Source organism: Sinocyclocheilus rhinocerous, unplaced genomic scaffold (assembly GCF_001515625.1).
Source record: "Sinocyclocheilus rhinocerous isolate Xijiao unplaced genomic scaffold, SAMN03320098_v1.1 scaffold12, whole genome shotgun sequence".
NCBI lineage: Eukaryota > Metazoa > Chordata > Actinopteri > Cypriniformes > Cyprinidae > Sinocyclocheilus > Sinocyclocheilus rhinocerous.
Genome location: NW_015626394.1, coordinates 19,892 through 44,451, shown reverse-complemented (window position 1 = coordinate 44,451; position 24,560 = coordinate 19,892). Strand labels below are relative to the sequence as shown.

The 24,560-nt window shown below is 39.1% G+C and overlaps 1 protein-coding gene across 6 annotated transcripts in view; it reads left to right on the top strand.

The window, feature by feature from the left end:
- The window catches only part of LOC107714080 (microtubule-associated protein 2-like), a 109,950-nt gene that overhangs the window by 68,564 nt on the left and 16,826 nt on the right, over nt 1-24,560 (top strand). For 5 of the 6 annotated variants that reach the window (XM_016519835.1, XM_016519824.1, XM_016519805.1 and 2 more), the window contains 3 exons: nt 9,197-9,436; nt 20,095-20,199; nt 23,539-23,613. In XM_016519835.1, coding sequence (XP_016375321.1) covers nt 9,223-9,436; nt 20,095-20,199; nt 23,539-23,613 — 394 coding nt within the window. In that variant the 5' untranslated portion in view covers nt 9,197-9,222. The remainder of the gene's footprint in view (nt 1-9,196; nt 9,437-20,094; nt 20,200-23,538; nt 23,614-24,560) is intronic. The other variant, XM_016519814.1, reaches the window with a different exon arrangement.

Genomic DNA, 24,560 nt, shown 5'->3' with positions numbered 1-24,560 from the left:
GTTGATGAGTCTTACACGTTTTGTTCATCAGGCCAATCTTCACATATTAACACAACTTTTATGAATTTTAAAGCCTAAATATAATCACCAGAATAAAAAAGCGAAACGTAGGCTAAACGAACTACACCCCGGTCGTGGGCTCACAACAAAATAAAGATTGAAAGAGTTGTCGGAAGCTTTGTGATTGTGACGTTGTGAGCCCACGACCGTGTTGTAGTTCGTTTAGCCTACGTTTAGCTTTTTAATTCTGGTGATTATATTTAGGCTTTAAAATTCATAAAAGAATAAATGAACAAAACGTGTAAGACTCATCAACAAAAGGTCTGTGGTAAACATAAGTGCAAAGTAGTTTCGCATTTCATTCTATGACAGAATATCAGTAATACTCCCTTGTGGCTAAATGGGACTACAGAGGTTGTTGGACACATCAAACTACACAAGAAAACTCATCTACTCACTAGTCTGCTTTTACAGCCTCTTTGTGTTTTATAATCACACTCTTGCAGTTGGAATAGTTTGCAAGAGTGTGATTATAAAACACAAAGAGGCTGTAAAAGCAGACTAGTGAGTAGATGAGTTTTCTTGTGTAGTTTGATGTGTCATAGAATGAAACGCGAAACTACTTTGCACTTATGTTTACCACAGACCTTTTTGAAGCATTTAACCAAAAATCCATTCAAAAAACTAATTGACTTCAGGATAATGGAACAGGAAGTGCTAAAATGCTAACTTGTTATTCTGGCCTACAAAATATGTCATCCCTGCAGCACTCTATGCAAATGTGAATTCTAGAGCAATAAGACAGTGCCTTTAGCAATAAGACCATTGGCTCTTGGGCTAAAATGTGGGAAATCCTTTTTTACAAGTCTTTTATTCTTCTTCATTTTTTCTCTGCTCTTGTTTCCTAATCAAAATTTATAAGAGACCTTGCATTGTACACTGCGAATATTTTTGGCTCTGCGACAAATTGCTTATGCTCCCCTATTGGAAGTTGCTTTGGATAAAAGAATCTGCTAAATGCATATATGTAAATGCTGCGTTGAAAGGTTTCTCCCATTCATTTTTTTTTTACAGGTGGTCTGTTTTCTCCTCTTTATACAGTCTTTGGCTTCAGTAAGTCATCACAGTTGTTTTGGGAGCAGTACTCTGGACCTGCCTTCTGCATCTTTGCTAGTAGGTCGGATTTGTTGGCTGGCCTTACGCTTAGTACTTCCACGGTGCCCAGCATATGTTCTCTAGATCAAGATCATCAGAAGCCTGGCGCTCAGACCTGGTACCATGCCCAGTGTACCACACCTGCTGTCACTGCAGTGTCTGTTCAGACCCCCTCAAGCTTATTGAGTGTTACTGCCATTTCTGTCCACCAGATTGTGCTGTTTTTCAGATAAATATTTCACTGATGCTGATGCTGTAATGGTGCTCAGTTTATGCCTTGCTGCAGTGAGATTGACAAAATTGTGTATTTGTGAGTACGCCTGTTTATCTAAAGGCTTGATGCTGGTCTAAAAGTGACTTTGATCATGTACAGACTGTGAAGTGAGAGAGAAAGAAAGTGAAAGAGTGATATTGAGCCATGACTTGTTTACTGATTTTCTATGGGCAGTGCTATTTGAATCTGACATCGCCAAATAAAAAGAGTCCTCGTCAGTCCGCAATAAATAACTCAAGTCTATGAGCCAGAGTTCTTCAGCTACTGTGACTGTCTATGTGTTTCTTTGTTACTCTGAAGAGACGTTCACAGGTGCAGTGATTTGCAGCAATAAAGTGATCAAAAGTCATTTATCTATTATAGACCTATCTATAAGATTTTGGTAATGCTTTACAGTAAGGTTCAGTTTGTTGTCATAAATTTAAAAAGTAAAATTTTTTATAGCATTTATTAATCTTGGTTAATGTTTATTTCTATATATACTAGTGCATTTTTAACATTGTATGTTGTATAAATTACCTAATGCATTTACTAATGCTAATTAAATTATCTTTATTGTAAAGTAGTCATTATTTTTTATTGTTTATTTTATTTATGCATGTGCAAAAAGTTGTCTTCATAATGCTAGCATGTTGTGGTTGATATCCAGCATGTTGCTGTGTGGTTGCTAATCAACAGGAACATCTATACATGTGTGTTTTTAAGGATTCAGGAGTGTCTTTCCATATTTCTCTGTAACTGTTTTTAAACTTTGTGAAACAGTTTTCAACTTCACATATTTGAAACACTTTTGGTGTAGAGTGCCAGTGGGAGTGCTGCATTAGATTGAATTTTTAGTGCTGGGTTTAATGCTTTCCCACGATTCCCCGGTTAATCAAGATCTCAGCGGGGTTCTGTCATGACTGTGGCACCACTGAGACCCATCAAGCTATCAGACTGTAATCTCAGTGTATCTGGCCTTCAGCAGACGAGGTTTGCTGTTAGATGATTAGAAATTCAGCATATATGACTGTGATGATATAGCTCACTCTAGTCACTCGTGTGAGTCTTCATTGCCCTTGGCCATTGCAGTTGGTTTTACAAGTTTAAATTAAGCCAAATGTCTTACATCTGAGAATTTATGTCACATCTGCAAGATTATTGTACAATCAGAACATTTGTGTCTTAAAGGTGCTGTAAATGCCTTTTGTATTGAATGCAACACTTAAGTCCCATTCTAAACAAATATCTCTGATATCAAAACCAGGCATTAGAATCAGAATTACGAAAACAGCTAAAGTTTTACATTTAAAATTTAATTAAAAAAAAAAGCTTTTATTTTGTTTATTTTTGGATTCTTTTGATTTTATCCTTTATTTTATTTATATATTTTTAGCTTTTATTTTTATTTTATATATTTTTGTATGTTTTATTATGTTCTATTTTATATTTGATTTACTACTTTTTAGGCATATTCTTGTCACTTAATACGGGCTTAATAATGTACTTAATACACTTAATAATGTATGGCTTGGGTCCCTCTTTCAATGAAAGTCTATGGGTTCTTTTGCCCATTTTGTGGTCTACATAGCACACCCCTCCTCACAAACCACACGATTTTATGTCCACTGGACATGCTGAAATGCAATAGTTAGGGTTTTGCGATTTGTCCAAATCCCTATGTAACCCTATATATGAGCAAAGTGATGCTTGCCTTAGCAACACCACTAAATTAAAGTAACATAATACCTAATTTTGGATTACATAACCATTTCCTTCCACCAGGAATCACAGAGGTTTGCTGAGGAGTTACTCCAAGCAATCAGGCAGAAACTTTTCCTATAATCAACCAGTTGCAATAATCCTAAAAGCCTCGAGAAAGACCTTCAGTAACACTGAGTGAGGGATTGAGATTGAAAGGGAGCGAGAGGGAAGGAAGGCGTCCTCCCTCAAGGAGTTACTGTCAGTCAGAGAGAAGGAATGAGTCGTGGCTGATCAAAGCCTCCATTAGCAGCGCAGACAGAGTGTTTGTGCTGTTCAACAACCCCACAGAGCAATTAAGATATCATGAACATTTCTGGTGACCCAAAGTCATCTGAAAATCCACTTAAGGGCGAAACTGAGAGCAAGAGAGAGTGGGCAAGAGATAAAGGGCTGAGCTTGGACACGAGCAGACACTACAAATTAAGATTTACAAGCTACTGCTGCACTTTAAACTCCAGCTTTAATTGCTGGCACACTGGAGCGGCCTGTCTCGCCCTCTCTTTCTCATTTTTTCTTTCTTATTTATGGTAGGTAAATGCCTTTTGTGCCTATTGTGGCATACATTGTATCTTCATTGCCCATGTATCTTACATAGCCAACAGGAGACGGTGACATTTGCTATAACCCACCAAATTCAGTGGAAACACATGCTCTGTCAATTGTATCATCAAAACACAGGCTGCTCTTCCATCCTTCATCCTTATTTTTCATATATGTTGTGACAGGTGAGGAAGATGTGAAGAAATTGCACTTCACACTGACAATGCTGCTGTCCTTTTTCAAAGAATCTGCTGTCAGAATGTGATTTTTTTTCCAATGTAGTACAAATGATATATGGCACCTACCAATGTTGTCTGGTCCTGTTTGCAGCATAACAACTGCCCATGTAGAAAGGAAGAGACTGACGTGTTAACAACCAGTTTTTGTTTTTACAGTTCATTTAGGGACAGGTTAGTTAGAAATGGATTATATCACATTAATTTACTGGCATGGAAAAATTCAAGTGATGGCATAGCAGTCCTGGTTTATAAGGAAAATTAATAATAACATCTCTTTATTTTCCCATAATTTTTCTCAAAATTTGACAGGACAATTTTTAAAAATAATTAAAATAATGAATAATTTTAAAATAATTTAAATAATGCATAGAAATAAAAATAATGAATACAATTAATATACTATATACTATATTTAATTATGTTAATAATTAAATATACTGTTCAAAAGTTTGGGGTTGGTAAGTTTTATTTCTTATTATTTATTTGTAAAAATCTCTTATGCTACCTAAGGCTGCATTTATTAGATCAAAATACTGTAAAATATTTAATATTGTGAAATATTATTACAGTTTAAATTAGCTGTTTTCTATTTTTGTAAGATGGTCAGATGGAGTGCTCTGGTTGTCCACCAGAGGGCACTCCATTCTACGTCATTATCATTGTGTCATGGACTCCTTTTACACCATTAAACTTCTGCATTTGGATCCCAACATTCAGCTTCCTTGCAGTCTCATGACAGAAGACTTCACCACTTTATGGATCCAGGAGTTAAGTTAATACATCTCCACCAAGGAAATTGCTCGATTGAGAGCTACACGGGGGACTTTCTTGAACTGGCACATCTAACACCTTATGATGAGGTATGTCTTATGATATTTTTCTGAGGGTGGCTTTCTGAGCCGATTTGTTCCCTCATGCCAGTTGCTGAGTCTGGTTGGTCATTAGAGCAGTATATAGATTTGGCTTTACTACTGAGTGGATCTGCTCTTACTGTGGGAGACGCGGAAGAGCAGCATTCCCTCAGTAGCCACCACACCAGATCCACACCATGTTACTGCTTTCAAGTCTGCCAAGCCAGAGTCTGTTCAATGTCAAGCCACAACCAGTTCAAGTCTGCTAAGTCAGAGACTGTTCAAGTCAAGTCTGCCAAGCCAGAGCCTGCTCACCTCATGCCTACCAAGCCACAGCCTCTTCACAACATGGCCACCAGTTCAGAACCTCTCCACAAGATGGCCACCAGCCTAGAGCCTTTTCACAAGATGGCAGCCACGCCAGAGAATCCAGCCGTCATGGCCGCCATGCCAGAATCTCTAGCCGTCATGGACACCACGTCAATGTTCCTGGACATCATGAACGTTGCAGTTGAAGCTAGTAAGGCAATGGAAGCTAGTAATCCGCTCCAGAGCCCGCTTCAGTCCATAAGTCCAATCCAGAGCCTGCTCCAGTCCATGAATCCACTCCAGAGCCTGCTCAAGTCCGTGAATCTGCGCCAGAGTCCACTCAAGCCCCAACGCTCAGTCCTGTGTTGGCACCAGCCTGTGAGTTGCCTGCCTGTCCTGTCACGGCCAAGGAGGCCGTCTCTGAGCTCTTCGCCTGTCCTGTCGAGGCCAAGAAGGCCATTCCTGAACTCTCTGCTTGCCCTGTCATGGCCAAAGAGGCTGTCTTTAAACTCACAGTCTACCTTGTCACGGCCAAGTAGGCCGTCCCTGAACCCTTTGCCTGTCCTGTCCCAGCCATGGAGGCTGTCTCCGAGATCTTAGTTTGTCCTTTCACGGTCAAGGAGGCCGTTCCTGAATCCCTTGCCTGTCCTGTCATGGCCAAGGAGGCTGTTTCTGAATTCTTCACCTGTCCAGTAATGTCCAGGGAAGTCTCGTCTCTGAGCTCTCAGCCTATCCTGTTGTGGTCAAAGAGTTCATCCCTGAATCCCTTGCTGCCAAGGAGGCTGTCTCTGAACCCTCAGTCTGCTTTGTTATGGCCAAAGATGCTATCGTTGAACTCTCTGCCTGCCACGTAGTGACTGAATGAATGAATGAATGATGCATTTATATAGCGCTTTAATGTGTATTTTTTATACACCCAAAGCGCTTTACAATCATATGGGGGGTCTCTCCTCAACCACCACCAGTGTGCAGCATCCACCTGGATGATGCGACGGCAGCCACAGGACAACGGTGCCAGTGCGCTCACCACACACCAGCTACAGGTGGAGAGGAGAGCGAAAGATAGAGCCAATTCAATGGATGGGGATTATTAGGAGATCATGATTGATAAGGGCCAGTGGAGGGAATTTAGCCAGGACACCGGGGTTACACCCCTACTCTTTTACGAGAAGTGCCATGGGATTTTTTAAAAAGACCACAGAGAGTCAGGACCTTGGTTTAACGTCTCATCCGAAGGACGGTGCTTTTTACAGTATAGTGTCCCTGTCACTATACTGGGGCATTAGGACCCACACAGACCACAGGGTCAGCACCCTCTGCTGGCCTCACTAACACCTCTTCCAACTGCAACCTAGTTTTGCCAGGAGGTCTTCCATCCAGGTACTGACCAGGCTCAACCCTGCTTAGCTTCAGTGGGCAACCAGTCTTGGGCTGCAGGGTGATATGGCTGTGTGACCACGGAGGTCATCTCTGAACTGTCAGCCTGTCCTGATACGGCCCTTGAGGCCAACGATAACCTCTTTGTGCTGTGTGTTTCAGTTTTCCCTGATCAGCCGTGGTGGTCTCCAATTTTGTCAGATCTGCCTTGGTGGTCTTCGACTCCACCCTGGGGGTCTTCGGTCCTGTCTGAACTGCTGTGTTGGTCATCTGCTCTGCTGTGGGAATCTTCGTCCCCGTCTGTTCAATTATAGTGGTCATCTGCTCTGCTGTGAGGATCGGTGGTCTCGTCGGTTCTGCAGCGGTGGTCGTCTGCTCCGCAGTGGGGATCTGGTCTCATCTGCTCTGTAGCGGTGGTTGTCTGTTGCGCCGTGGGAATTTATGGTCTCATCTGCTCTGCCATGTTGGTCGCCGGATCTACCCTGCTCTCCTGTTTTGCCGACTCCAGCCTTGCTTGTTCCTCGTTCATGGGTCTGGCCCGCCATCCTTCCCCCTGTTCCGCCTCCACTCCACCGCCTTCCTGGTGTTGGAGTTTTATATTTAGGAGCATCTGGAAGCTGCTCGTTAGGTGGGTTATGTAATGATTGTCAGAAGGCACTCCATTCTACGTCATTGTCATTGTGTCACAGACTTCATTTGCCGCAAGCCACTGCCTGGACTTATGCCTGATTGAACACACCTGTTCCTAATTATCTTGTTACCTATTTAAGCGTGTTTGTTTCTGCTATTGATTGTGAAGTCTTAACAGTGTCACACTGCTATATTGAGTCTTGTTTCATGCTCTTGTTTTTAAGGCCACATCCACACGAAGCCAGAGCTTTCCCTATCCAATCTTTTTTTTTCTTCGTTCTAAAAAAAAATCTGTAAACATGGCGTCGTCTCAAGAAATATTTGTTGGGACGAGTAGGGCGGGGCCGAGAGCTGTGGAACTCGAGACCGGTGAGTGGCGCAGGTGTCGCTCATTATCATTCACTCCACCGGCCTCGCTCCGTTTCCATGGCTCTCGGCCCCGTGACAGGAGACCAGGGCAGAGTGGTCCGTGAGGGGCTGTCGCGCTATTTTAAGTTTTGTGTTTATTTTATTATTAAAGTTACGTCTGAATGTTCGCCGGTTCCCGCCTCCTTCTTCCCGATCTACGAACTGTGTTACATTGGTGCCGAAACCCGGGAAGAAGGAGGCGGAAACCGGTGAACATTTAAACATAATTTTAATAACAAAATAAACACAAATCTTAAAATAGATTTTAACAGAAAACAGAAACAAGACAACATAAAATCCAGGCCTGGTTCTCTCTCGTCTTGCACTGTTGTCACTCCTCCTTTTATCCTTCCGGAGCTCCTCCATGGGACTCGAGACCGGTGAGTGTCGCAGGTGTCACTCATTATCATTCACTCCACCGGCCTTGCTCCGTTCCCACTGCTCTCGGCCCCGCCCCACTCGTCACATTCGTGTACACACGAAATCACTGAAACCAACTCCAAACAATGTAGTATACATGCCAGACCAGTTTGTGTCGCTGTAATTCTGCCACAGAGATACACTAAAAACGGAGAAGAAGACTTGGAGCATGCGCATAAACCTTGCGCGCTGTGTACAAACATTTTTGCTTTAGTAATTTTAGATTTTTCTTTAGTAAAGCTAATAGGCTCAGTAGCTTCTGCAGCACAAACACAAGCATGTAGTCCGCCATTGTTGTTGTTGTTGCTATTACGTGACGTAGCAGTGTCTGACTAGGGTCGAGACATGGGGTGATGACATCGTTTCACAAAATATATGGATTGGCTGTACACACGAAAATACAAGGGTGTCGTTTTCAGATTTATTCACTCTGGGACCCGGTTTAAAAAAATAGCGGTTTCAGGCTCCCAAATGCTGGATCCGTCTGGATGAAACGCCGATACGATACAAAATTTTTACGCATACAGCTAAACACGTCTCCATGTGGACGGGCTTTTAGCCTGATAGCCAGGATTGCTCTGTTTTCCTGAGCTCCTTACTATGCCAGTGTTTGGACTGATTTTGTGTATGACCTCATGCCTGTCTGACTACGATTGTGGATTACAACTTTTACATCATTAAACTTTTGCATTTGGATACTAACCTTCGCCTCCCTTGCAGTCTTGTGACAATCTTAATATATTCTAAAATGTAATTAATTCCTGTGGCAAAGCTGCATTTTTAGCAGCCATTGCTCCAGTCTGCAGTGTCACAGAAATCATTCTAATATGTTGTTTTGGTGCTTAAGAAACACTTGTTATTAATAATGTTGAAAAAAAATCGCTAAATATAATATATAATCAAAACATTTTATTACATTACATTTTTTATAAATATACTGTCAATTTTGATACATTTAATGCTTTCTTTGAATAAAATATTCATCTTTTTAAAAAATATTACTATATATGAGATGCTAAATAATAAATGATCTGAATTTAACATGCAATATGGTCATAATGTACTATAATATTGTCAATCTTTATTGTTAATATATTATGTACACTGCATTCTGATATATGCTGTATATACTATGCAATATTTAGTTAGTAGTCTTATATTTCTGAATATACCTTCATTCATTGAATGGCAGTCTTCCTAAAAGCTGTTCAGTCAGTGTATTAACATTAAGCATTTTTCTGATCTTTCAGGAGTAAGGAGTGACCCCCTGATTCAGATGGCAGACGGTCGGCAGCCTGAGGACAGTGGCCCCCAGTGGTCATCTCCAGGAGCCCAGGGCTCATCCTCCCCAGGTGGGCATGGAGAGAACGGCTTCTCTTCTACCTACAGGACTTGCCAGCCTGGCGGTGCCCATGCTGGTTCTGCCACTTCCTACGCCAAAGAGAACGGCTTCAACGGAGACCTCACCTCTGGACACGCTGTGACTGCTGGTGAGAACCAGTGCATTTCATTTGAGCTTCTGTCCACAGGAATTTCTGGGACTTGTATGACTGATGACATCAATCAGTGCTAGATGATTAGCTTTTGACTTCAGATTTTTTACACTGCAAATGAAGTGATGAAAGTTGTTAAGGATTTCCTTTCCAAGTTGTCATATGATATAAGTCAAATTGTCTTGTCTAGGCAGACGTGTGACTTGCGGTGTAGTGTCTGGTCCATATTGCTATTTTTTTCTGGCCAAGAATTGCCCACTAAGACAGGAAGAGGCTGTAAGACTGTGAATGTATGCATATATCTGTGTGTATGTGGCCTGTTTTTATGTGCTGTTTTAGGGCCGTGTTACTTATAATAAATTAAACTATAATAATAGACTTGCATGGAGAAAAAATATAATGGCATGTGAGTCTCTTTGAGTGGATAATCAGATTGAAACTGGTGATTTCAGCCAGCAGTTGACATTTTTTGTGCAATATGCACAGATCAGACAGTGTGTCCACTGGGTGACCTGTCTGAGGCTGAAAGTAGAGGTCAAAGGTTTTTTGTGTAATATGGTTGCAAACTCATAAAGTTTCTATTGCTGGAGGCTCTACATGATTTGAAATGTTACAAGAGATATAATAGATACTGTAGTTCAGAGCAGCCAGACTACATATTATCTGCAGACGGTTTATCTTAATATTTCATAAAGCATAACACAAGCTCCCTGCATTCCATGGTGCATGACAGCTATTAATGTAAAGTGAAAGGAAAGACATAATTAGCCAAGAGTGAACAATTATGTCTGGTTTTTCCCATTGCAATGATAGACTAGGGTTAATAACAGTGTGTTGCCATTTTAAAGGTCATGGTGTGTCATACACTTGCACTTATATCTCCAAAGCAGTTTAATCTTGTTTTTGGGGACCAGAAATTATAGGCGACTGTGGCATGAGGAAGTAAGTTAGGCCAGAGCTTTTCTGTCTGGGTATTTTTGAGGCCTCAGGGGTGTACGAGGAAGAAAACGAGGAGGCGCTTCTCTCATGTCAGCACAAAAAATGTAAAAGGAAAGATTGCAGAGATGCTGAACAAAGGTCTGGCAGAGTAAATTGCAGGGGAGCAGCTGCCATGGCAACCCTCTGATAGTGAGAGCTACTGCTGTGAACCCTGCTCGTGGGGAGGGAGTGCTGCTGTTAATGACCCCTGTAATGATGGATTATAACTGCCTATTTACACACAAAAAAACTATACCGGCGTTGCTGTACATTTGTAAAGTTATACATGTACACACAGGCACAAGAACACGTGTGTAACGGGGCAAACAAGATGTGAGACATGCGGATCCATTCGCAAGCTTTATTTAAGGACGTGGTCAAAACAGGCAAGGGGTCAGACAATGGCAACAGTTATATTGAGGGCAAGACTCAAGAGTAATCCGATAAACAGGCGTCGGTTGATCAACGGCGAACATAATCCAAAGGGCTTGACAAGAGGGGTAGTCCAATAACAAGAGCAATAGTCCAGGCGAGGTGCAAACACAGTCCGAAACAGCAAGGCAAAGGGTTAATCCAAGATACACAGGCAGAAGATCAGAACACGAGAAAACAGGTAAGGCAAGACTTTGACTAGACTATGGAAACTAGAACTAAATACTTAAACAAGGACAGGGAACTGGCTCCGTAAAGTAGCTACGCTAAACAGCATAAATGCTTAAACAATACTCGGCAGTTTGAACAGGATCTGTGTAGGTGTTATATAGTATGTGTTGCCGCGTCGCATCATCCAGGTGGATGCTGCACACTGGTGGTGGATGAGGAGATACCCCCTGACAATGTAAAGCGCTTTGAGTGCCTAGAAAAGCGCTATATAAATGTAATGAATTAATTAATTAAATTATGTGTGATTGGTTTCAGGTGAACATGTGATTAGTGAAATGGCTGCTGCTCTGTGTGTAATCAGAGTGAAATGGATTGTGGGAACTGAAGTCCAGGGTGAGTGTGAAAGTCTGTGTAGTGTGAGAGTCCATGTGGTGGATAATGACCTCTTGTGGTGAACAAACGGAAGTTCATAGACCGGATTCGTGACAACGTGCACCATTACAGGCATTTAATAAAGAATATCAGAAATATTTCACCCCAAAATCAGTGTTCGAAAATGCACTTCTGGTAATTTAAAAAAAAGAAATTAATACTTTTATTCAACAAGTATATATTAAATTAATCAAAAGTGACAGTAAAGACGTTTTTAATGCTACAAAAGATTTATATTTTAAATAAATGGTGTTTTAAAAAAAAAACTTTTTATTCATCACAATTCTTGGGGGAAAAATACGGTTTCCACACAAAAAAAACTCTCTCTCTCTATATTTAAGCAGTACAACTGTTTTTGGAGCATCAGATTATGTTTATCATATTAGAATGATTTCTGAAGAATCATGTGACACTGAAGACTGTATTAATGTCTGCTGAAAATTCAGCTTTGCTATCACAGGAATAAAATACATTTTAATATATATTTTAAAGAAAAACAACAACTGAAAAACAGTTGAAAACACTGAAAAACTTTGCCCACTCTAAACTTTTGAATGGTAGTGCATGAATAATATTCTTATTTTATGATTATTAAGATTTGCTTTATGACATTATTTCCAATACAATTAAACATACTTTACCCCAGATTTTACCCCAAAAGCACATAAGTAAAACATAAGTACATAAGAAAATAATATTATTATTTATTTCATACTACAGCAGACTAATACTAATAATAATAATAATAATAATAATAATAATTATTATTATTATTATTATAATTAATTAATTAATTAATTAATTACTGAGAGCTGGAGAAGGGTGATTTTAGATTGCTTAATTGTCATGCCATTTTTAATGTTTAAATATGTTCCATTGTGTTCATACAATTTCTTACATTTTCTTTAGATTTTGGGGTGAAATGTTTCTTGAGAAAACACATGCAAATGTCTTTATTTGCTCTCAGTTTAATCAATGAAATAATTGCTGTCTAAAAGAAGCAATTAAGATATTAAAGAGATCTTTGTAATTTTTCTGTGACATGGATTGCACTAATGCTAGAATTCACACGGGGTGGGTAAGGGTTGAGCAGAGGCATTCTGGGAGTCCAGTCAGGGGTAGAACAGACACATCAGCAGAAATGTAGATGTGGAAATGTGTATATGAAGGGTAGGGTAAAGAGTTAGATGGACAGATGAAGAGACAGATGCATAACACGTTGTTCTAAGTGCACTTACTGAGAGTAATGCTCTGACATCTGCACATACTGTATGACAGCTCACCTAAAACTGCATACACACTTTTATGTTATATAATAATAATATTAGTAATAATTAATCATTAATTTTTCATCTCCTTTCACATGTGAAATGTGCAACTTTGCTGAGATCGTAGGACTTTCCCACATTTAGTTCTTCTGGTTTTTAGGAATAATAGCATCTATTGTACTTTGTCCTTCTCACCTCATATTTTGGTGTACTGTATTTGTCTGTGTGATGTCACAAATTGGCAGAGCGAAATTGATACCTGCTCTTTCCTGAGTTCTAAACGTTACAGTATGTTTTCATAGTACATCAAGCTCTTTCATCTGAAAAGATCAAGGAGAATTTGATTCCTTATTATATGACCCCTGTAAGAGGACTTGAAACGCTAAAATCAACCTGCATAGCCTTTTTCTGAAGAATTTGTCTGGACATGATCAGCGTCCAGTGGGAAATCTCCCATGTTTTTAAGAATATTGTTAGGAATCCATTGATTTTATGTTCACAGGATCCATTTTTCCAGATACCGCTCCCTTCATGTACAGTTTACTCTTACTATGTGTCACTGCTGATAGTTAAGTGTACAGTAGGCAACATATCATATGTTTTTCTTAGCAGTTTTGTGTTTATAAAATCCCTGTGCTTTCCAGTAATATCTGTTCTCTGTATAAATCATCACAGTTCCCTTGTCACCTCCATAAATACTTAATACAGCGTAAAGCCAGGCAGAAAGCATCACCGCACCGATCCCTGACAGTGAATGATGGATATGGACTTCCCAACTCTAACTCTAATGATCCTTCAGCCAGAGTTGTGCGTTAATATTGCTCATGCGTTTCTCATTAACAAACTTGCTGTTATAAATCACTGTGAGCCAAGAAAACAACTTGTTCCTTTTGCTTGCGTCTATGTGTTCAATTAATGATTCCAGGTTGTGTTTTCATATTTCAGCACCGAGTTCGCTATTGACGTGAGCAAAACTGCTCAATTCTAAAGAGCAGCTCTGATGATATGTCCCTGTGGAGAGAAGGACCTTCCCTGAAAATAGTTTCTCTGCCTCTGTGACTCTGTGATGGTGAGATTTTCGAGCCAAGGGGCATTGGCAAGGCCAGCACATACAAGGGCCCTTCAGACACACAAGAGGTGCTAGACTGAGATACTGACAGTGCGACATATGACATTGCTTTGCATAAAGAACGGGACACTTGAGAAGCAGAGAGGGAGAGAGATTGCTTGCTGAGGCAGCTGCTGGCTTAAATTATAAGGGCTGGACTGAAAAGCGTGCCGGCTAGGAATGGTGCACAAGATGGGTGGAATTACATAAAAATTCTATTTAAGTCTGCTTGTTAGCATAGTAAATGTTTTCCAGCTTTATTTTATTTTATTTTATTTTTTTATTATTTTTATTTATTTATTTATTTATTTTTCTACTTGGAATAGGTACACCTTACATTAAGATTTAATTTATTAACCAAGCACAAACAATAAACATTACTTTTACTGTATTAACAACTTAATTAAAAACCTCTATATACAGTACACTAAATATTTTTATAATTTCAGCTTGAACAAGCATGAATCAACAATAAACAGTAGTATATTTATTAATATTAACCTACAGTAGGTTATAAATGCTGTAAAAAAAATGTTTATTGTTAGTTCATGACACCAGATGCATTAATGAATTGGGCCTTATTGTGAAGTGTTGCGTTGGAATATTTCATGAACTACAAGCTATGTATCTGCAGTTTGAGATCCACATATTTAGAGAAACCATAAGATAGCAGCACAGATGCAGAGAGTCAGAATAAGGCTGTTTGTCACTCACACACCGAGGGCGACAAAACCCACAGCTGAAGCATGCTGGGAGACCATTCAGATTGGGCCCAGGCTGTGTGTTGCTGTGGCAACAGCTCTGCTCTTTGGCGGGGGAGTCCTGGCATGGAGTACCAGCCGTCCCCCTCCTCCTTCCCGGCTTGCTTTTGGCAGGCAGACATGACTAAGAGTGCACAGGGAAGCATTTGCCTCCAGACAACCAGATAACCGGCACTTACTTTTTGGTAAGAGCTTTGATTTTTCCAATGGGTTGTTGGTTAGAGATTCTTTCTAGGTTTAAGTGGCATTGCTGCATGAGAATGGTTGTTAACATATTTGTACTTGTGGATTAGTACAGATTTTGTGTGTCTATATTGCATGTTTGCTAAAAGTGCCGGGCAAATAGATTTGACTTCGATTTCTGCAACCTGTCTAAGGGGAAAATATGACTGTCCGTGTGAATAACAGATAAGTACCATGCAATATTGTTCATCTTCTTGTGTGTGGCTGTGTTTGAGCTACTTTTTTGGGTATTTACTTATTGTGTGTGCTGATGTCTCAGGGATGTGAGCTATTGTGTGCTGGAGGCAAACCCATCTGATCAGCAATCCGAGCACATCTCTTGCAGACGGGTGTGGACAGGCACAAGGGGGGAGAGAGGGGGATGCTGGGTAGACACAACAGCACATCTGTCAGACACAAAGACGCTGATAGACTGGTCAGATTTGCCCTGAAAGTGAATCTATAGTGACACTTACAGATATGGTGTAACGATAAAGTAGGCGGAAAAAAGAGGAAGAGAGCAGAGAAATATACTGAAAAAAAATCTAAAGTGAAAAAGACGACAGGCCGTATAGTTTCATCTGTTTTGTCAGGGAATGAGCATTAGACCAGAAAGAGCTATATATATATAAATGAATCAATTCACTCGGTCTCTGGTCATTTTCATATTCTCTGCCCTCTTGTTGAGTCATTCAGTAATTGGCTGCGAAGATCAGCTTATGTAATTTGTTATTTTGAATTCACCATTACATAGTAAACATCTTTTTTTTCCAGGAAATTATGCAATTTATTAGATTTTAGCGGCTGTATTTGTAGATGAAAAACACTTGAGTGAAGGAATAGTTCACTGAAAAATTCTGTCATCATTTATTCACTCTGATGTTGTTCCAAACCTACATTTTTTTTTTCTTTCAAAGCACAAAAGTAGAAGTTTTGGTAACACTTTACAGTAAGGTCCCGTTGCATTTTCCTGTTAATTACTGTGAAGCTGCTTTGAAACAATCTGTATTGTATAAAGCAGTATGTAAATAAAGGTTACTTGACTTAAGTTGATGACATTAGTTAATGCATTAACTAACATTAAATAATAATGAACAATACATTTGTTACTGTATTTATTATTCTTTGTTAACAGTAGTTAATTACTGTTCATTGTTAGTTAATGTTAGCTCAGGTCCATTAAAAAATATTAACAGATACAACTTTTGATTTTAATAATGTACAGTATTAGTAAATGTCGAAATCTACATTAACTAAGATGAATAAATGCTTTTTTATTGTTAGTTTGTGTTAACTAATGTAGTTAAATAATGTTAACAAATGGAATCTTATTGCAAAGTGTTAGCGAATTTTTAGCGAATCTTCATGTAGCTCATTTCCTTACAATGAAAATTCAGATAAAGGAATATCATTAAAATGACCATTTTTAAATAATAAAGTAGTCCAAATGACTCATGCACTATTCCAAGTCGTTTAAAGTCATACAATGGTTTTTTGTGATTTAAACAAATTCAATTTTGTTATTTTGCTGTTCTCGCAGCTCTCAAATTTCATTCTCATTCTGTTGTGTTGAAAAGAGCTGCATTAAAGATTGAGGGTTGGATGATTCATTTATGAAGTTCAACAAAATGATTCAGTGATACACTGCCCTATGAAAGAGATTCAGTGAATAATGACTTATATTTTAGTCTGTTCATCACATAAAACTATTGTATAATGTCAGAAGACTTGTAATATAGTCAAAATTACTTGTCCGCTAGTTCTTTAATAATGCTTTTGCCTTTAAAAAACAGCAACCAGGACTTTATTCAAAAAGTCATATTTTAAGTGAAAAAAAAACATCATACGGGTTTGGAACTGCATGAGTGTCACTAAATAATGACAGAATTGTAATTTTTAAGTGAATTATTTACTGTGACTCTCATCTGACTGCGGGTTGATGGCATACTGCAAACTCGAGTCTGTGTGGGTGAACATTATTCTAATGGGATCTGAGCAAAACTCTTTTCCCTTTCTGTGCATGTGTGTATGTGAGTGGGTGGGCGGATGCCGGGGCTGTAAGTGGGCGGAAATTGTGCCTGAAAAGTGCACAAGAAACAAAGACGGTGCATCGCTGACTCCCATCATGCAGTCTGTTTGCACTGGAGAGAGAGTGGGAGTAGCAAATGGCCCTTAATCACTTTGCATCTCTTCAGAAAGCTTTGACGTAAGCCTCGCTGCTAGTTTTTCTCCCTCGGTGCTAATGTGTCGGCCTTGTGTCTGAGCACATGTTAGCTGATCGTTGCAGCATCAACTTCAATTAAAACGAAATGCTTCACCTTGTGCTTGCATGTTGAATGATTAATATTGCAAATACAACAAAGATTCATGGCTGTTTACTAGATTATGGGACACATTTAACTCATACTCCTACAAATCTGTGTAGGCACTGTCTTTGGCAACCTTCAGCTATGGGTGGCCTTTGCAACACCATCTAGATCCATCTTTAGGTTAAAATCAGACTATTGATGCCACTGAAATGTATGTGATGTGTTATAAGAATGCAGAAAGTGTGTTAGTGTCTTAAAGAGCCGAGGGATACTTTTAATAGCGCTGTTTTAAAGCAGAATCTATCCCTGGATGCGTGTTGCCAGCCAATCCGTGGGCTGTATTCTGCCCGCTGCTTAATCCGTTGCAGTCTCTTCTTATACCTCCCCAATCTGCCGTTACCATGACAATTTACTCTCTCAAAGTGCTGCCAATTTTCTTGCCATTTTGAGCTTTCTCCTTTTCTTTTTTGAGAGTGTTTTTCTCTGAGTTAGAGGTTTAAATTAATATCCTCTGTAAGGACATAGATAAAACTGAATTACACATTGGAAGTTAATTTTATTTGGTGTGAAATTATATTTAAGCAATTATAGAGAAGAATGGTTTTGTAGACTGACTCAATCTTTAATAATGTGCACTTATGTATTCGTTTTGTCTAGCTGCTGATATTACGTATGTATTTTCTAACACTCTTTTCTAACGGAAGTGACAAGCGATAAGAAGTGATTTCTTCTAAAGTTGAGTTCTTGTCTTAATAAGCTGTGATTGCCGGAAGCAATGAGTGACAGGATGTTTTATCAGCCGCTTGGTTTCTAGTACTGTATCGTTGTGCTGGGTAGCTCCGCCTACACTGTGAAATATCATTGGACCACTTCACTTAACTGTGTATTATTAAACATCAAAAATGTTTTTCATTGGCTGTGATTGTCACATTGAGCAGCATATTTAGCTTCAGTGATAAATTATATGTCTCTGTAAATTTGTCTGTCTGCTTAGACATAAAAACAGCAGTGATAAGACATTGTAATAATTAGAGCCACATTAAAATGTGCTCATTTGTCTCTGTAAAGATTATTTTGTTTTATTTGGCCACATACAATACCATTCAAATATTTGGGGTTAGTACATTTTTTTTTAAAGAAATTAATGCTTTAATCAGCAAGGTTGCATTAAATTGATCAAAAGTGACAATGAAGACATAATGTTACAAAAGTTCCCCTTCTAGGGAACGAGACGCTGCATCCTCTTGTGGACACATTGGAATGCCTCCGGCAGTACCGGTGTCTAAAGTGTGAAAAACCTCAAATCCAATTGGTCCACGTAGCTAATGACGTCATGGGCGGCCGCCTGGCAGTATAAAATGGTGCCTGCTGAATACATCACCGACTTTTGTTGTCTTCAGGAGCCGTTTGTTTGTTAGCAGTGTGACTATGGCAGAAAAATCAGGACATAAGCATTTCAAGAAGTGTGTGCCTCCGTGTCCCAGGTTCTTGACACCTGAGGACACGCACTACTTGTGTGTTATGTGCCTTGGTAAGGAGCCTTTTTCTCGAGGGCTCAAAACTCGCAGGTCGAGCTTTTGGAGCAGTTTGAGAAAGGTATGGATCTTTCATAGACTCTGCCCATGAGCTTGAGTGCGACTCAGGATCCAGACACTCTTTCCCTAGAGTCATCTGGTTTTACTAGATTGCTATCTGAGGCTAGCCCTGTAGCTTATACCTACACGTTTGGTCTACGATCCTTTGAAAATAGCTATTTGAGGATAGCTGTTTCCTAGCTCAGCGGCTACTCCCCTACCTGGGCCTTTAAGTAGTATCTCTGTGAGCTCCCATTTAGAGGTCTTATCTATTCGGGCTAGTGTTACTCACATAGCTGTCTGAGGATAGCTGTGTTCCTAACTTGGTGGTGGTTGCCCTCCCCCCCTTCATCTGAGGCTGGCTTCCCCATTTCTGCCAAATTATGTGAGTGGCCCGGGCCGTCAGTGGCTTGGCCCTTTTCTGAGGAAAGGTTAGGTGGATGTCTGTCACTTCCTTGGAGATCCTCACCAGGTGGTCAGTTTTTTCACACATGCTTCAGACACCTGTCCTGCCGGCGGCATTCCCCAATGTGTCCACAAGAGGACGCAGCATCTTGTTCCATGATTACATGCGTAACCTGAGACGATTTCTATTTCAAATAAATGCTGTTTTTCAACTTTCTATAAATAATTTAACAAACCTGAAAAAAATGCATTACAGCTTCACACAAATGTTAAGCAGCACAACTGTTTCAACATTGATCATAAGAAAGGTTGAGTGCAAAATCAGCATAGTAGAATGTTTTCTGAAGGATTATGTGACACTGAAGACTGGAGTAATGGCTGCTGAAAATTCAGCATTTCATCACAGGAATTAATTAAATTTGAAAATATATTAAAATAGAAAACATCTATTTTAAGTGTAATAATATTTCACAGTATTATATACTATGTTATATAATACTATTTTACTGTATTTGTGATCAAATAAATGCAGCCTTGGTGAGCATAAGAGACTTTCAAAAACATTAAAAAAATGTAACCGACCCTAAACTTTTAAATGGTAGTGTAAGGGTAGACATGATACTTTGAGAGTTGCTTGTGCTCCGTGTTTGTTTATGGAAGCCTCTGAGATTGACCTATTAATATTGTTTCAAACTATTTGATATTTATTATTAACACCAAAAAAGACCTTAATTGTGTGTGTGTGACAGTGTGTGGGCCACCATATGTGTGCACAGCTGTCTTATAGTGTGCTGACAGTGTAATACAGTCTCATTCTCATTGGCTCAGAGTTCTTTGCAGCCTTTTGTGAGGACTGCATGGATTATTTGATTGGTTTATTATAATGAAAGAAGAGAAGAAAACTTCTCTGGATTGATTCAGAATGTATGTGTGAATATTTGCCCATACACATGCTCATGTGGGCGTGTGTTGATGTATGTGTATGTGTTGCACAGAGCAAGTATCAGCACGGATCGTGCAGGAGGTTACGGCCGAAGCAGTAGCGGTACTGAAGGGAGAGCAGGAGCTGCATCCGGACACTGCCGTCAGGCTGCCATCAGGTAGGCCTGCAGGAGAGCATCCTGGGATACTGGAGGTTGGCCACACTCAGGCCTGCTCTTAAAGGACTTTAATGTGTTGGTGAGACATGTAGAGATGAGAAGATAAAAATGGAAGGTGTTGGGAACATTAAGGTTTTCTTTTTTGATTCCCGACTCCCTACTCAAAGGCGTTTCCAGAAGGAGCCAAGTGTTACGCAAAGTGTACGGACATTAGTCACAAATATTTTTACAGTTTATAATCACATAATCCTGGGTCTTTGTGATTTATTTTGAACCTTAAGGTAATTTATAGTTCACCTAAAAATGAAAGTTGTCACCGTTTAATGATTTCAAATGAATACTAATAATACTCTTTGCTAATTTGTATTAATTTTTTTCTTGGAACATAAAAGGAGAGATCCGAATAATGTACAGTTTCCCTCATTTATGTACACTACCATTCAAGAGTTTGGAGTCAGTAAAATTTTTACGAAATGAATACTTTTATTCAAAGACTCATTCAATTGATTAAAAGTGACAGAAAAGACATTTATATGTTACAAAAGATACAATTCAGAAACTGAAGAAAAATCCTGGAAAAAATAAAAATTCAGTTTCCACAAAAATATTAAGCAGGCCGTCTATTTTCAACATTGATAATAATAAGAAATATTTAACCAAATCAGCATATTAGAATGATTTCTGAAGGATCATGTGACACTGAAGACTGGAGTAATGATGCTGAAAACTCAGCTTTATATCACAGGAATAAATTTAATTTTAAAATATATTAAAATAAAACGCTTTTGAACGGTAGTGTACTTTTACAGTTATTGAGAACTGTTGCTTTTAAATTTTAAAAAAGGATGCAAAAGCACCATAAAAGTATAAGAAAAGTAGTCCAGGTGTCTTGTGCATTACATTGCAAGTTATTAACTGCGGAGTCAGTGAATTGAACTTGAGAACTGGATCAGTCGGATTTATGAATGAATCATTTAGACCAGTTTTGTTAACTGTATCAACTGATTTATTAGAAATATCTAGATATTAAAATAACTCAAATCAGACATCACTACTTCTCACACACCAATGAGAGATAGTGCAGATGTCAAGATTTTCAGTTCATTTTCTTTTTCAGGTGAACTGTTCCTTTGAATGTTTATATATTTTCATGTTTGTCAAACACAACATGGAGAGACAGTACTCAAATAAGTTTTATTGTTGCTTTCCTATCTCTGCATGTGATCATCATTGTTGTTCTGTGTGTCTGTTCCTCATTCTGTGTGTAAACTGATCAAAGCTGTGGAAAGCATCAGGAGGGCGCTTTCTTTTCCTTCATAATGGCATATCTGCCCTGACAGCTGGCTTGTCCCAGCTTCTCTCTGCTTGATTTCTGTACCCACCAGCCCCTGGCTGTGTGCAGAGAGGGTAGAGAGGGTCAGCATCAGGATGAGCCCCTTAGCCCTCTCTGTCCTCTACGGCTGCCTGGTATTGTGGTAAAAGTGGTGGACTTTTTGTTTTTTCTGGTTTCTGTGGTCATGCTGCATGTCTTTTGTGACGTGGTTTTATCTGAGCTTTCTTGATTTTCAAAGTTCATTCGTGAGCATGTGTTGCTACTGTTATATCAGTTTCTGTGTTTTGACAGTGACTTTCTGAGGACTGTGCAGTATGCTGGTGACATTAGGTTATGAATTTATGTAAACTTATTGTAGTACTTTATGTGATAATGCAAAATTGTTCACTACTTTTAGAAAGCTTTTAGAAATGCATTGCTTATAATGGCACACATGAACTTAGATCATTTACAGTTTTGCTAATTTGCAGTTATCCCTTTTTTTCTGTTACAAATTCAGTCCAAAATGTTCAGATGCTTCATTGTCAAACTTCAAAAGAAAAAGGAAAAATGAAATAAAATCTATAGCTCTAAGTTTCCACTTGCTGTGCCGGAATTAGTCAGCAAAATTAGATAATGATTTCTGCACTAACACGCTTGATGTTGAGTCGGTCTGTCAGAAGAGCTCAAAGGATTAGAGACGGCAAAGCTTTCAGCATACCAATCCTGAGCCCAGACTCCTCTCTGCTCAGCATATCCTTAGAAATAACTCTCACATGCACACAACCCCATTTATATCTTTGGGTCGGTGGGTGGTTGGGGGGGGGTGGGGTTTACATTCAAATCTATTGTTATTAAACTGCTTGCCTCCTGGAGTCCCTTTATAAGCTAATACAAGATAATTGCATTTTAAGATACAATTTTATCTGTTCATGAATCTATTTTTCCTTGTTAAAACATGCCCACTGGGTTTCACTGGGTTTATTTTTCTTGTGTGGGCAATACATTTTTCATGCTTAAGATTAAGAAAATGTCACTTCAGAGCTGGCTTGCATTTGCTGATCTTGTTCTCTCTACTTTTCATCATCATTACCTGTCTGTTCTTTACTATAGTGAACATTAAAAGGTCAGAAAAAAACAACCTCAAATTTGTTGGCTCTCTTCCAAAACCTAGGGAGTTGTCTTGCTTACTATACGTACAATACACTTTTAAAAGTTTAAAAGTCATCAGCCATTGCTCCAGTCTTCAGTGTCACATGATCCTTCTCAGATCATTCTAATATGCTGATTTGGTGCTCCAGAAACATTTCTTATTATTAGCAATGTAGAAAATAGTTGTGCTGCCTAATACTTTTAATACTTTTGAAACTGTGAAACATTTAGCATTTATTTAAAATAGAAATCTTTTGCAATATTATAAATATTTTACTGTGACTTTTGAGCAATTTAATGTGTCCTAATTGAATAAAAGTATAAAAAAAGACAGATCCCAAACTTTTGAATGGTAGTGTATATATGCAAAAAGATCGGAAAAGAATATTTGGAATACAAGCTAATTGCATTTTAAAATGTAAGTTTTATTCCTTAATGAATCTATTTTTAGATTTGACAATTAATTTTTATAGAATTTGTTGTCCGTATTTTGCTAAGCTCATACATTGCGCATAAATATTGGGGGGAAAATCAAGTTTTTAATTAGATAAAAGCATTTTTCTGTACTTTTTAGTATTATTGTTTAGTTTAGTTTAGTTATAAGCAATATTTCTCTTCCTTTGTCTGCCATCTTGGATAGATTTTCTTCACTGAGAATTCCGTCTTCATTAAGGATACATGCAACATTGTCTTAGAATTTGAAGAACCTTAGAACTTTACTTCAAACCTCCTATGATGCCTTAACATTCTTCCTCCATAGGCTATTCACTAGGTTTTTGGAAAAGACCCATAATGGGACGCCCAAACTGTAGGTGTGTTGATCTAATCTTGAACATTGCCTTGATCTCTTCTTCTTTTCTTCTGTTTGTTTACAGTGGAGGACTCTGCAAACCTGCCACCCTCACCTCCTCCGTCCCCAGCAGCAGAGCATTTTGGGCCTTTGGATCAAGGTAGGGTCATGCTTCATGTGTGTATGGAGAGAGGTGAGGCGAGAAACACACTGAAAGAACTTGAACACCTTTTTTCCCATGAGTATTACAGTCCACGCTCTGACCCTGGCTTGAATGAGGGTATTCTATTTGGGGACACCTGCTAGTCCCACCCCTTCCAGGCTGATTTCACCCCTCTCACAGTGCCCTACAGATGTCCACGCTCTGCTGATCTGTCGGGCTGGTCCAAAGATGGAGTTGTGTTTGCAGGATCAACTATGCCTCCTTTGTTGACATCATTCAAGTCAACCTCCTCTTCCTCATCCAGCATCTCCAGCTCTTAAACATGGCCTCATCTTCATCATTGCTAACTCCGGGAGCTTATCTTGATCAAAAACTCACGCCAAAGTGACCAGTCCTCCTAACCAGTTAAACTCAACCCCTCCTTATACCCCGCCCAACCATGGATTTTGACTCCGCCCTGCATGAAAGCCTTAAACCTTGAACTGAATGCTGTGCTGTCTCACCTGCAGCTGATGTTTCCAGGCTGTTGCTGAAACTGTGTGGCATTCAGGTTGCCTGCTCATCCTCTCTCCAAAACTAGATCTGTTTATTGCTCCAAATCTCTCTCAGTTCCTCTGTCTATAGTTTTGCATGTTGTGTCGTAGGTGCTGTTGATGTTGTGGGCTTGTGCTTGTTCGTCATTTTGACTGTGTTTATCTGTACTGCCTGTGGTAGGTCAATGCCATGCTCAGATCACTCTCTGAAGCTACTAAACTAAACATTAATGTCATTAACACAATCACAAACAGCCTTCAGGAGGAGCTACGGCAGTAATTAAGCGCCTACTTAAAGTCAACATGAAATCAAAATTGACTCTATTTTTGTACTTTTGAAAACAATCTTAACCAATATACTTTCACCATCGGCTATTGGCTGATATATATATATATATATATATATATATT